At 39.7% G+C, this 13939-nt stretch overlaps 1 protein-coding gene across 1 annotated transcript; it reads left to right on the forward strand.

Annotated features, from left to right (window-relative positions):
* Nucleotides 1-465: 465 nt before the first annotated feature.
* LOC103474067 (uncharacterized) lies at nucleotides 466-8981 on the forward strand. The gene is made up of 6 exons (XM_081613905.1): nucleotides 466-495; nucleotides 581-862; nucleotides 933-998; nucleotides 2282-2305; nucleotides 3363-3426; nucleotides 5467-8981. Exons 1-6 carry the CDS (start codon nucleotides 466-468, stop codon nucleotides 6978-6980), a joined length of 1980 nt encoding a protein of 659 aa, XP_081470031.1. The 3' UTR covers nucleotides 6981-8981.
* The last annotated feature ends 4958 nt before the right edge of the window (nucleotides 8982-13939 follow it).

Below are 13939 nucleotides of genomic sequence, written 5' to 3' on the forward strand. Positions count from 1 at the left end.
AGCATTAGCGCTAGCTCATCCCTCCTTGTTGTTCTCGCGTTTCGACCCAAAGCAAAACTGAATACTGACACCTGCTGGACATTAATAATCACTACAGGCAACGTGGTGATTTAATAACCTATACAATAAGATGCAAGTCTTTGTATTTTATTATATATTGTGTCATATATTCAGTTAAATTTAAAATATATTTGATATTCTTAGATTCAGTCACATAAAGTGAAAACTTGAATGTGTTTGGAATGAGGATCCTCATGGACTCGGTTTTTCCCCCACAAATTTTCATTAAAAAAATAAAGTTTTTCCAACATTTTGAAATTTAGTCTGTTACACTCTGGAGACAACTTCTGCTGTAGAAAAAATGAAGTAAACAATACATTTATATGAGATAATTACCTTAATAATAACCTTCTGGAGGGCGTGGACACCTGCTGCCACTTACATTGTTTGGAGGAGTTTATGAGGATGGAGCTGCCGACACTCCTGTGCCAGAGTGTTAGCCTGAGATGGTAATACCATTGTTAGCTCACCTCCGACCTACCTGTTCTCCAGCAATCTCCTTCTGTGCTGCCTCTCCTAGGTTGTCATTCCACGAAGCCCTGAAACACGAACTTCCACGAAACTCGGCAAATTGACGAAGGTCCTCAAGACCCCGCAGATCTTACCTGTTGGTGGCCACAATCCCAGAGACCAGCTCTCAGTTCTGTCAGTGGCAGATCCCTGGTCAAGCAGATCCCTCCTGGCTCCTCATGTGAGATCAACCCTCCACTCACCTGTCCGCCCTCTAGAGAAGCTCACGCCCCTCATTCCAACCTGCAGCTCGGATCCTTGCCTCCCCGTGCTGAGACAAGCTCATCAGCAAGTAGGTCTATAGCAGGACTGTAAATTCCCACAACCCCTGAACACCCCTTACCTGTCTCATTTCCACCCAGACCCAGAACCACAAAGACGAGCACCTTAACCTTTACCCGTCTCCAGAGTGTGTTCTGCACATGTGGGTTCGAAAAATTAATCTCAACACGACGGAGAGACAATAAAGCTGCAAACTTTGTTTACAAGTTTAAATCATTCAGTTTGGATAAAAGTTCAATTCCAACAAAAATACCTGATAAGAAATGAAACATTGAACATGAGATGAAGGTGGAAAATGTGTGGAAATGACACTTTAATGTTTAAAAGGATAAAAGGTCAGTGGTTTTAAAGCTCATATTCGTTGTCTGTGGTTCTTTATGCAGGTTCAGGAAAAATTCCTATCAATTCATTTACTTCTCAGCAACAATTTGCTCAAAGTTCAGCAACTTTTCACACACAGCTCTGAACGTCTATCCGACTTCAGGTCCCGAGTTAAAGACGTCAAGTTTCCTTTCACAGCAACTGATGAACATAATGATCCAGGTCACATAGGAATGTCATCCAGTCCAACCAGTCAGTCCATCCACTGGTTTTAAACAGCCTGGCTGACGCCTCAGTTCAGGTCAGTTAAAACATTCAAACGTCTCAGGAGGAGATGAAATAATCTGAGTTTCCACAGATGAATGTTTGACGTTGACTGACGTTTATGCCCGAATGTTAATCTGTTAATCTGGGATGTTTACACTCACATGAAGGTGGGATCAGAAGTCGACCCCGACTGTCCAGGTCAGGTCATCACCTGTTGCCTCGCTCTGGTAACTAGGGAGTTTTCTGACCGATCACCAAGCTTTAAAAAGCCTGAATTGATGATTCTGATTAATGTCTGAACTGTAGCAAGAAAGTGGTACAGTTTCTTGCTACATGTAGCAACTTTCTCTTCACAATATCCCACAGATTCTCTATGAGGTTCAGGTCAGTAGAGTTGGCAGGCCAACAGTAGCACCATGGTGAGTATACCAGTGGTTTTGGCTCTGTCAGCAGGTTGTGCTGAAAAATGAAATCTTCATCTCCATAAAGCTTTTCAGCAGATGGAAGCATGAAGTGCTCCAAAAACTGTATGTATATGATTATATGATTGGACTAAAATTACTTTTTCTAAAATGCCTTAAGACAACATGGTCTGAATTTAGATCTACATAACTAAACAGAACTGAATTGTGGTATGAAGGGAAAAGTTTGCATATAGGGTGTGTTAAACCACTGACACTGGACACCTGTACACACACAGTCTGCACCTGTGAGACGGAATATTTCTGAGAAGTCATGTGATTTCATTTCATTGCACCACCCATCAGCCCTCATTTGCTGGAATATAAAAGCTCTGCAAACTGCGTCCTCTGTGCTCTTCCTGCTCCCTGCTGCATGACAGAGCTTCACTGACCCAACAACTCAGGTAAGACAGGTTTTAAAGTGAAACGAAACTAATATTTTATTTAATGTTGATGTAATCTAAAAATACTAGTTGACATCAGACATCTTTAGGTTTTTTATTTTACACAAACATTAACTGGAATAACTAATCTTATTCATAAATAGGCTTTTGGCACTGTTCTTTTATTATTAGATAGATATTGAAAACAGAAACCAACCTTAAATCCGTTTACACTGAATGGTTATAAGATACAAATAGCAAAAATAGATTTTTGTATTACTCCAGCTTCCTCCCCGAGTCCAAAAACGTAACTGTTAGATTAATTCATCTGTCTAAATTATCCCTGGGTGTGTGCGTGGTTGTCTGTCTCTGTGTTGCCCTGCGACAGACTGGCGACCTGTCCAGGGGCCTCATGTATAAAACCCTGCGCAGTTTTCACTCTAGAACTTGGCGTACTGACAAATTTAGAAAAGTGTGATGCACAAAAACATCCGGATGCATGAAGCTGGGCTACGCTCAGACCTGCTCACTTTCCTCTATTAATCCTGATCTGGGGGAAACAGAGCAGCTGCTGGTCTGTTGTCTAATTTACATCTTAGTATTTATAATAATAAGTATATAATTTATTTAAGCTGCTGTCCATAAGGCGCTTTCACAAAGCAGGCGGCTCCACTGGAGGATGGCTGCTGCTGGACCGGTACCGGTAAAATCTGATGTCTGAAGTTCCAGAAAGACAAAATACATCAGCAAAATCTCTCAGAATGAGGTTCTGGGATGTTTAGATAAGATGAGGACAGAGGGACAGGAGAGAAACAGAAGATCCTTTATAACCAACACCTGTTTTCTCAGATGAGACAGTGACACAGTAAATAACTTTGAAGTGGTTTTGACTCCATTTATATATATATATTTTAATATATTTCACCGAGCAGTTCCAGCTTTGCCACCAGGCCTCTTGCCACCCTTTTCACCCCATGTATGTAAAATCTTCTAGATCTGCCACTGAACCAAATGTCAAACAATGTTTTGTTATCATACAAAAAAATAAGAAATAACCGCACATTTTCTCAATTCACAGGCTGACAGTTATCAAGCATCTGATTGTGTCTCAGTGGAAATCTTGGAAAGAAGATGGCTTCACAGTAAGTAAAAACTTGAGTCACCAATAATCAGGCCCAAGCAGCAAAAGCGCAAAGGCTCACTGTGTTTATTGTTCTTACTGTAAATGATTTGGCTCTTTGGAGGCCTACAAAAAATATAAAAATGTACCAAATTTTGCAGACATATTAGTCATGGTGCGCGGAGGTACAGGGGGTGCTGGGGAGGCGGCTGCCCCCCGGGCTCGGGATGGGGGCCTATGGGGGCCCGGGTCTGCAGGTGCCAGGGAGGGAGGAATGGTTTCAAGTCGCTTTAATGTCTGATTATAGACTGAGAAACTGCGCCCTCGCCTGTTCAGAAAGGTGTATGTAATGTTAAAGTTACTGTCCCTCAATGGAATATATATAGTAGTCAGTCCCAGTGACTGTTTGACTAACGTTTTATCCAATTTGCTTCCTGGGTAAAAATGAAACCAGAAACGTGGCACAGGTAAAATATGGTACTCAGCTTAATTTATTAACAAAATAAATATTCAAACATTAGCATGGAAATTGTTCATTATTATCAATAATAGATTTATTAAAAAGTCCATAATGATAGTAAGGATAACTGATCAGTACCCAAAATGTCTCAACAATAATATTCCAGTTATATTTAAATACCATAGTTCATGTCAGTGCAAAAAAGAAATGTCCCAAAATTCAATTAATTTTAATCAGAATGATGTCCATAACAGAGTCCCATATACATCCTTGAAAAAAAAACATCCTGAAAATGTTTGTTTTTTAAAAATATTTCCTAGGTGCTTTAAGTCCCAATTCAAAATAAAAAATCCAAAATGACAAACTCTCCCCCTAAAATAGATGAAGAAATAGTGGCACCACCAAAAAATCATTCAAAAATAACTACATTATTTGTTTGAAGGAAAATAAAATTTCCAAAAACTAAAAGCTCAGTGGGAGCATTGTCCTTCTCCCTCGGTGGCGTCTTCTTGCACTGGGCACCGTTTACTGGGAGCAAAGCTCCAAAACAGTTTGGAGCTCAGATGAATAGCAGCACAATACCACAAAGTCACTTGCCGAGATCAGGCCGCGGTTAGCGGGGTAAACACCTCCACCCGACCGCTGGGCCTGGAGCCGCCGGGCCCCGTTAGCGGAGCTGCGCTGCTCCGAAAACCGGAGTATATTTCAAAGAAAGCGCATGAACTAAGTTTGTACATGAAGCTATAAGGGCTACTTTCTAGCCTAAACTTACAACAACTTTTTGTGACAAACTTACCTCCATTTATCGCTGCTAGTGGCGCAGTACAATGGCGGCCATCTTGCTGGACCAGAGACGAGACGGATATGGCTGCAGTGGAAAGCCACGCCCCGGTGCTCTGGCCTTTCAAAATAAAAACCTAAACTAAAAACTCAGGCTAACCATTTTTCTCGGTGGCAGGATTTGTGAGGTATTATTTGTTTCTCACGGGAGCTTTACTTAAACTGACTTGCTGCTGGCAGGAAATACTACAGTATAGTAAGAAAGTTGGATTTCATAAAAGTTGAGGGGCCAGCAACGTTTGACACCAATTTTGTCTGATTTGAAGAAGGTCGGGGGGCCAACTTCACTCAGGTGAAATTAACCGCTCTTTATCCAATCCGATTTCTTTTTTCCATTTTCGTTTAGTGCGCTTAATGGGAAATCGGACAACGGAGCCAAAAATCCGATTTCCGAGTTAGGTTTTCTAAATGAAAAATGAAAAAACGAGTCTATTTTCGTTTTTTCATTTTCCATTTCAAACGAAAAACCGACTGCCTGAAAATACACGGACCGAGCGCTCAATTTCAATTTCCATTACTTAACGTTTTACAAGTGGTCTGATCCGGAAGTTCTCTCTGCACAGCACGATAATGTTGTATATATATATATATATATATATATATATATATATATATATATATATATATATATATATATATATATATATATATATATATATATATATATATATATATATATATATATATTTTTTTTTTCCAGGCGTTCTGACATCTCATCCAAATACAGAGACATAATCTCCAAATACACTCTGATTCCTTTAGGATGTCCTGCTGTCTACAAGCTGAAACCAAAAGTAGAAACTTTGGGATCCTTGAAAAAATTGATTGTTGGTGAAAAAAACCCCAACACTCCAAATAAAACCATTTTAGTTGTTGGAGAAACAGGAACAGGAAAATCTACTCTGATCGACGCTCTGATCAACCACGCCATGGGAGTGAAGTTTGAGGATCAAGTCTGGTTTAAAGTGATAGAAGAAGAAAAAAGTCAGACAGAAAGTCAGACATCTGATGTGAAGGTCTATCAGGTCTATGAATGTCAAGCTCTGCCCTTTTCTCTGACCATCATTGATACTCCTGGTTATGGAGACACCAGAGGGATTGAACGGGATGTTATCATCAGGGAGCAACTGCTTCAACTGTTCCAGTCAGAACATGGAGTCCATGAGCTTCATGCAGTGGGTTTGGTGGTCAAAGCTACTGAGAATCGAGTGAAAGAACATCTAAGATACGTCTTTGACTCGGTTCTGTCTCTATTTGGAAAAGACCTGGAGAAAAACATTGTTGCTCTCTGCACCCACTCAAATGGAATGTACCCTGAAAATGTTCTGACAGCTCTTGAAGCTGCAAAGATTAAATGTGCCAGAGATGAGAGGAATGATCCGGTTCACTTCCTGTTTGATAACTGCCAAAGTAAAGAGCGATCACATCCAAACAACATGAAGATACTCAAAAGGATGTTTGAGGATGCAGAGGAGGAAATGAACAAGTTGGTAAAGTTCATGGAAACAGTTGAGCCCCAAAGATTGGACACAACTTTGGATGTTATAACATCCCGAATCCATCTGGCAGCCTCCATCCACAACCTGCAAGACAGAATTTACCAGAGGGATCTGAAACAAAGAGAGATCAGACAGACTGAGGAAGCTCTGAAGAAAAATAAGGAGAAACTGGAGAATGATAAGAACTTCACAATAGAAGTTGATGAAGTTTATAAGGACAAAGAAAACATAGGTGTTGGAAAATGGCTATTGGGTTTATTTGATGGTGCCACCTGCTGTACTGTCTGCGAGGAGACCTGTCACTTTCCATGCACAACAGCCCCGTCTCCTTCAAAATGTAAAGTCATGAGCTGGGGAAAGTGCACCGTTTGTACCAAGAAATGTCCTGTTTCAGATCATGTGAAAGATCAGTGGAGATATGTGAGCAAAACAAGGAGAGTGAAGAAAACCCTGGAAGAGGTGAAAGAAAAATATGAAGTAAAACAAGAAGGGATGACTGGCATCTTGGAAGCTCTGAAACAAGAGACAGAGAAACTAGAGGAAGAGAAGAATCAGTTTATGGAAGAAGCTTACCAACATGTAATGAAGCTGGAAGAGATCGCCCTGAATGTTGACTCACTGTCAACTTCAGTCAACTTGGAGTTTCTGATTGAGAAAATGAAGGAGAAAGGAGAAACAGCCAAGGCTGAGAAACTGGAGAAGATAATGAAAAGACAAGATCCAGGAGTTCTGTCAGTGATGAAATCCTGGTATGGTAAAGTGAGGTCATATGTATAACCAAATCCAGAATCATAATCTCCCAGGCCGACGTCTGCAGAGGATCTGACTGGAGAAACGTCTCTCTGACCTGGATCTGGAAGACGACCTGCCCTGATGCTGTCTAGTCTCTGCTAAAGCTGCCATATATACTATAAATGTAACATTTAAAAAGCTGCATGATGTTTAAAAGGCTGTCGTATAACCATGTTCATATAATCAAACTGCTTTATCCAGGCATGTGTAGAGGGGAGGGAGGTAGAGGGCACTTGAGCCCCTGCTCCTTTTGTCTTTGATGCCCCTAGTGGCCTTTTTGAGCTTTTTTTTTTCAATTTATAATTGTTTTTATCTGTATGTCAGAATGCCTGCTTGTGCCCCTCAGCAATAATATTTACCTAAATATAATAACTAAATAAACCCGTCTGGCTGCCCTCAGTCTCATAATGACTCTCAGAGCCTCCATGTTGTTCAGGCACCGGGTCCATCGTGAGGAGGGGGCGGATCTGTGCCCAATAACTATCAAATTATGGGCAAGAATGTTTTTATTCACAAACCAAATACACTGGTCTGTGAATAAAAACGTAGGACAGTGATTCTTGAGAATAGGGACAAAGCAGGTCCTATGGATAAAGCACAAAATTGGAATAAAATATACACAAAATATAATTTATTCAAATATCTGACTAAACTAACCTGGGTCATGTGAGCACAATAATGTATATTTTCCAGGTGTTTGCTGAATAGTTTTTATTTTTTATTTTAAACATTGTAGTCTGTCGTGAAAACTGGTATGAGAATGTGAGATCTGTCCAGGTGCACGCAGAAAACGGAATAAAGGCCTGAGAAATAACAGTAAATCTTGTATGTTGATTTAATGATGATTAAAAGTAACAAGTATAAAATAATAATACACATGTCAAAGTAGGAATGTCTGTAATATGTAATCATGTCTGTAATGTGTAATCAAAATATATGTTCTGTATTTTTGATCAGTTAAATGTTATAATACATTATGGAAACTTAGGTTGTACTTTTGAGTTAACAGTAACAACTTGATTGTTGTATAAGGATCATTGATTATTAAAGAAACAGATATGATGAGTAAGAAAGAATCATACTGAAGCAATAGGTTGATAAAGTAACGAATTGATTATGTTTTGTAATGAAGGGATAAAATGTAGAAAGACTTAGGGACTAGAATATACTGTGTTGCAACGAGTACACTGAGCTAGGAGGGGGGGCTGGAGCAACAGATGGCCAGTGGAAGGAGGAAATTACCGGAGAGTTGCTGTAATGAGGCATAATTGAGTCATAAGGGAGGTGATGGATGAAGGGGAAGGTTGGAACTTTCCACAGACAATAGGAAGGCTCTAAAGTCGCGTAGCCCTGCCCTGTGGACAGCCCTGGGTTGAGAGGGCATAAAGACCAGAGGACAGGGGAGGAAAGTGGTTCTTCGTCCGCGGCGCAGAAGGGGAGCCAACAAGAGGAAGCAGGCTAAAGACTAACAGAGGACTACACCCCGGGACCGAGGGAAGCTCAAAGACTTCACGCTGCCGAGAAGGGGCGAGTTCCACCAGCCCCGACCCTGGTTCCTGATCCGACCAACTCCTCTGCCTCCACCCAACGCTCTCCACCCTACTGCAGCCGATTCGGAGAAGAGACGGAGGTCGTTTAAAGACAAAGATTCTGCACGTTGGAAAAATAACGAACAGATCTGCTCTGCATCTCTTCTAAAAGAGGACTTTGCTCCGCCTGGACAAAGACTTTGACCGAGGATACCTGAGGAATACAGCTGCCGAGACCAAGTGACATCGGGTATGAGTTGACCTGCCCCTCTCCCCAAAGCCTCGCTCAGTGAACTTAGTGACACAGGTTAGGGATAGGAATGGAGATAGGAAGTATTTGATTTTAAATTGATTTTATTATATTCCTACCAATGTTATAATCTTTGGAAGAGTAAACCTGCTTGTCATATGCCCCTGCTAAAGCTTGCTTAATAAAAATTATATTCTAAAATATTAATGAGAGTTGTGGACAGTGAGTTTAATTGTGTCATTTGTGATCATTATTGGTTCTCCTGAATGTAGTGAAATTAGCATACATGATTCTAGAGATGTGGTGGCTTTGTATTTTCCTCTGGTGAGTTTTAGAATAATGACCCTGGGACTTCAATTTAAGTCACTAAACCTAATCTAGCCGTTAACAAGTGCCGTTATTTTAGGAAAGGAGCTACCGTTAACAGGAGTGGTTGTAGGGGTTATGCAGCTGTGAGGGCTACTCAGCTGATTGTTCCTCAACTGTAAAGGGTCATAACTTCTGGATTGAAGGTAGTCAGAGCTAGACGAGTCCTTTCCGACCCCAGTTTGACTAGATAATCCTTCATAAACTGCCTCTAGAGTAAGACCCAAGTTTTGGGGATTTTCCGGACCTGTTAGACAGAGAACTGGGCAGTAGCAAGTCCGAGGAGTTGTGAGACATAGGCGGGGCTTACTACTGCAGAGTAACAAACAAACAGAATTAACAAATCCAGGGAATAAAAGATGAAAGAGGGGTGAAACATAAAATATCATTGTTTGCCGAAGATCTATTAGTACTTTTAAAAGAACCACTCCAATCAGTGCCAGCTCTACTAGAAAACCTTAAAGAGTACGGGAATATTTCTGGATATACAACTAATGAAAGTAAGTTGGTAGCAATGATGCTATCAGGTGAATGCCCAACACAACTAAAAGAAAAAGTAAAGTTCAAATGGACCAATAGAGGATTTAGATACTTGCATAATTCAAATATAACAACAAGCTCCGCAGCTGAAGCCGCATCTGCTGCTGCTACATTAGCTAACACGGATCATGACTACAGTCTCTGATTCTCATGCTTGCAGTGCAGATGCTGATGTCATACCTTTACTATCATGAACATCTGCTGTGCCATGTTACCTGACTCGCAACATAAAATCTCAGATGACATGGACATTGTCCACCGCCTGGGAATGTATCAGGGAGGCCCAGGACCACCATCATCCGCTTCACGAATAGATCTACAAGAGACTTACTGTGGAAGATGGCAACAAAGAGCGAATATCTCAAGAACAGACTCAGGTTTGCTGAAGATTTAACTGCTGACGACAAAGCAACACGAAACAAGCTGTGGCCCATGATTGAAGCTGCAAAGAAAGAGGGAAGGAAGGTTAATTTTGCAGGTACCCGCGTCATCGTTGAGGGAAAGGAGCAGTGTCATGCGGTCAGGGGAGGCATCATGGAAAAATAATATATAATATAAAATCATTTATATTGCTATTTTCATATACTATAAAGTATCTATTTATTACTTAGCTTAACCAAGTCTGATTAGTTTTTCTTCAAAATCGCTGGATTTTCGCATTTTCCCATTCAAATCCTCAGAAGTGAAGCAGGTGAGGCAGCAGCAGCTGAGCCTCACCTGGGATTGCTCAACCTCTCACTCACTGCACTGGCCGCCGTTATATGACAGCATGTTCGTCCAAGAGAACTGCCTGCCTCACCGCTGGGGGCGCTCATGATCCCAGATATTGTGACTGCACAACTGCAGAGTAAGACACAGCGAGCTAGCCATGGAGCTAGTCACACAGTAAATAAGTGAAGTACAGCGATATATTTGTTTTCTTCTCTCTTCAACATGAAAGACTACATTTCTACACTTGAACAGTTTTCTAAAGTGGATTTTCAACTGAAGCAGGAGATGATAACTAAAGTTAGACCAACACGGAGCTGAAGGTTTTACTTCAGGACAGTTTGATTCTCAGACGGAGTAGAAAAGACATGGAGGATAAACTTGGCTTTGGATGAACGGATATTTTTATACAGAATTAGCGGCGCATGGATTTCATTGATACGTAAAGGTAAGACAGCAATAAGATGCTTTTGTTTAGTTTTTTAATTAAATGTGCGTTTTGTGGGCTACAGTTAATGTTCAAATAATGCAGTAAAGTAGAAGCGGAAGCTAATCTACCACAGCAATTATTTATTAATAAAACATTAGGTCTAAAACGTACAACAACAAACTTAATGTTTTGTTCTGTGTGCAAAATTCTTGAATGTTTTTTGGTGTTAAATCCTAAAACATGAAGTGGCATTGTTGTCAGTTGCTATGGCAACGAGTCTGCGTAGCTTGGCCACTACAGATCACTTTGCTGTGGATCATAGCACCAAATTAATACCTACATTTCTAAGTTTCACTGAGTTAACGCGGCTATGGATGAATGTAAATGATTAGTCTTTTTGCCCCCCAGCGTTGTACGCATGCGCGAAATTTCCATACGTTCAATAACATGGATGGTGTCTACGTCACAAGTCAGAGCCTCACCGCACGTCACTGGGTACGTTTGGAGCAGCCTGATCGCTTCCTTATGGATAAATCCTCTGCTGATGTGACTTCCCATACCTACACTTCAGTCGACTTCCTCTGAGATGTCAACTTGATGATTCACTCTGACAATATACACGTTTCTTTCATTGCTCTGTGTGAACTGATTACCTCACATTGTATTCCATACTCAGTTCCTTTTACTGAGGCCTTCTGAAGACCTCACTTTGAGGTGATTCAATATGCTTGTTACTTTAGTCATGGGGGTGTTAGAAGATAAAGATCAAAAAGAGCAATAGCTATATATTGTTTTTTGTAGCTGTAAAATATGTTGTCTTTTATTTCCCCCCTTATTTTAGAGATTGTTTAACACTAAGTTATAGAATCTTAGTGCTTTCATTTATTAAAGCACTAATAAATGCTTTATTAGTGTTTTAATAAAAGCACTAATAAAGTACTAGAGAAGTACTAGTACTAGTTCTCTAGTACTTCTAGTTCTCTAATTTCCCTACGTTTTATAGTACTTGTTCTTTGTACTTTTGGTACATTGTCATTTTCTGTTTTTTCTCTTAATGCCAGGGGGTTGAGACAGAATATAAAACGCAAAGCTTTATTTTTATTTGCAAAGCAGCAAAAACCTGATTTTTCTTTTTTTCCAGGAGGCACTGTTAAGGATGATGTACAGTTATGAAAAGCTCAATGGGGCAATGACATTTGGTTTTCACATGGCTCAGAAAGAGCTGCTGGTACTGATATTATTACTGATATTACACTCTGAGGGTGATCCCAAAGGTCATTTTTTAATTTTAATTATTGACGTCGGTGAGACTATAATCTTGCTAGTCAATTTATATGGATATCATTTAAAATGTGATAATGATATGTTGCTCACTGCCTTAGAGTCCATTCTCTCACACTTTCTTTCTGTTTATCCAAATGCATTGATAGTGATGGGGGATATTTTAATATCGCTTTGGACAGCCTTAAAGACAGATGGCCTCCTCAAACCTTAACTTCAAGGCTTCTAATCTGATACAATTCATGCTTAAATTTAATCTGGTTGATATTTGGAGGGAGAAAAAAAATCCTGATATAAGTTCATATACGTGGAGCAACAAAGCCTTTACTAATTTATCACATATAGATTTCTGGTTGATTTTCAATTGTTTGGATAGCAATGCTATTAATGTTAATATCCTCACCACTCTTTTATCTGACCACAAAGCAATACTAATGCAAATTTCTGTGAATCCCAATACTCATCCTAGGGGTCTTATTGGAAACTGAACAGCTCCATCCTTAAACATGAGGTGGTTTCTGAAATCGTTCCTTCTTTAATCCAACGCTTCTGGTATAAATCTTTGGTAGAAAGAACATTTTGTAACAACTGGAAACTCCTAAAATTTGAATTGTAGATAATTTTGAGAACATATGCAAGTTCAATTGCTAAGACTAAAAGAACAGAAGTGAATGAAATTTCAGAAATAACAATACCCCAAAAAATGCCAGAAAACCTGGCTGAAAATTAACAGAGTCGCCTTATCTGCAAAATATATTGGATAATATTTTTCAGACTGAAAGCTGAAGGAGCCTTTGTGAGAAGCAGAAAAAGATGGTTAGAGGAACAGAGCAGAATAGCCCGTACTTTTTTCGACTTGAAAAATTCCATGTTAAAATGAACACTATTCAAAAATTAAACATTGATGGAGACATCACAGATGACCATTGAAAAATAGCCAAAAATTGTTCAGAATTTTATACTAAATTATATGAATCAAAATATAATGAAAATTCTACTTGTCATTTTCTGGGTTCTCTAACAGATAATCAAAAAATCTTGTGATGAGCCGATAATAATCCATTTTGCTATTGAAAATCTCAAGTCCAATAACCCTCCTGGTGCGGACGGCCTTACCTCTGAATTCTGTAAAACGTTTTCCGTTTGGAAAACATTTTTTAGCTTGCACCCTTCTTCCATGAACTTTTCCTAGAATGTATAGATAATCCCTCCCTCCTACTCTAACCCAAGGTCTCCATCCATCCATCCATCCATCCATCCATCCATCCATCCATCCATCCATCCATCCATCCATCCATCCATTTTCTTTCACCCTTGTCCCTCAGTGGGGTCAGGAGGGTTGCTGGTGCCCATCTCCAGCTAACGTTCCAGGACCCAAGGTCTCATAACTCTAATACCAAAACCAAAATAAGATTTACTCTTCATTGACAATTGGAGCCCAATTTGCTTGTTAAATGATGATTAAAAAAATATTTGCACTAATATTTGCTAAAAGGATCAAATCCGTTTTGGATTGCATAACTGATGACTCAATCTGGACTCATGAAAAACAGACGTATTTACAATAACATTAGACTAGTATTATTAGTAACATTAGATTAGACCTGATTTAATTGATTATTCAGATTTATGCACTGATGACAGCTTTATTCTTTTTCTGGACTTTTATAAGTCTTTTATAAATTATGTTCGATGACGCCGTCGAACATAATTTCATATTTCACGCCTTAGAAAAGTTTGTTTTTGGCTCTTACTTTAGCAGTGCTATCAAAGCAATGTATACAAATGGAAATTGCTCAGTCAGACTACATGGTGGTACTTCACCTGATTTCTTCCTTAA

This window comes from Poecilia reticulata, chromosome 12 (genome assembly GCF_904066995.2).
Source record: "Poecilia reticulata chromosome 12, P_reticulata-male-v2, whole genome shotgun sequence".
NCBI classification, from domain to species: Eukaryota; Metazoa; Chordata; class Actinopteri; order Cyprinodontiformes; family Poeciliidae; genus Poecilia; species Poecilia reticulata.

Coding starts and splice junctions, on each gene's coding strand:
- LOC103474067 (XM_081613905.1), top strand. CDS start 466: ATGGAGCTGCCGACACTCCTGTGCCAGAGT. Junction 496..580: donor CGACACTCCTGTGCCAGAGT/GTTAGCCTGAGA, acceptor TGCCTCTCCTAG/GTTGTCATTCCACGAAGCCC. Junction 2,306..3,362: donor TCACTGACCCAACAACTCAG/GTAAGACAGGTT, acceptor CTCAATTCACAG/GCTGACAGTTATCAAGCATC.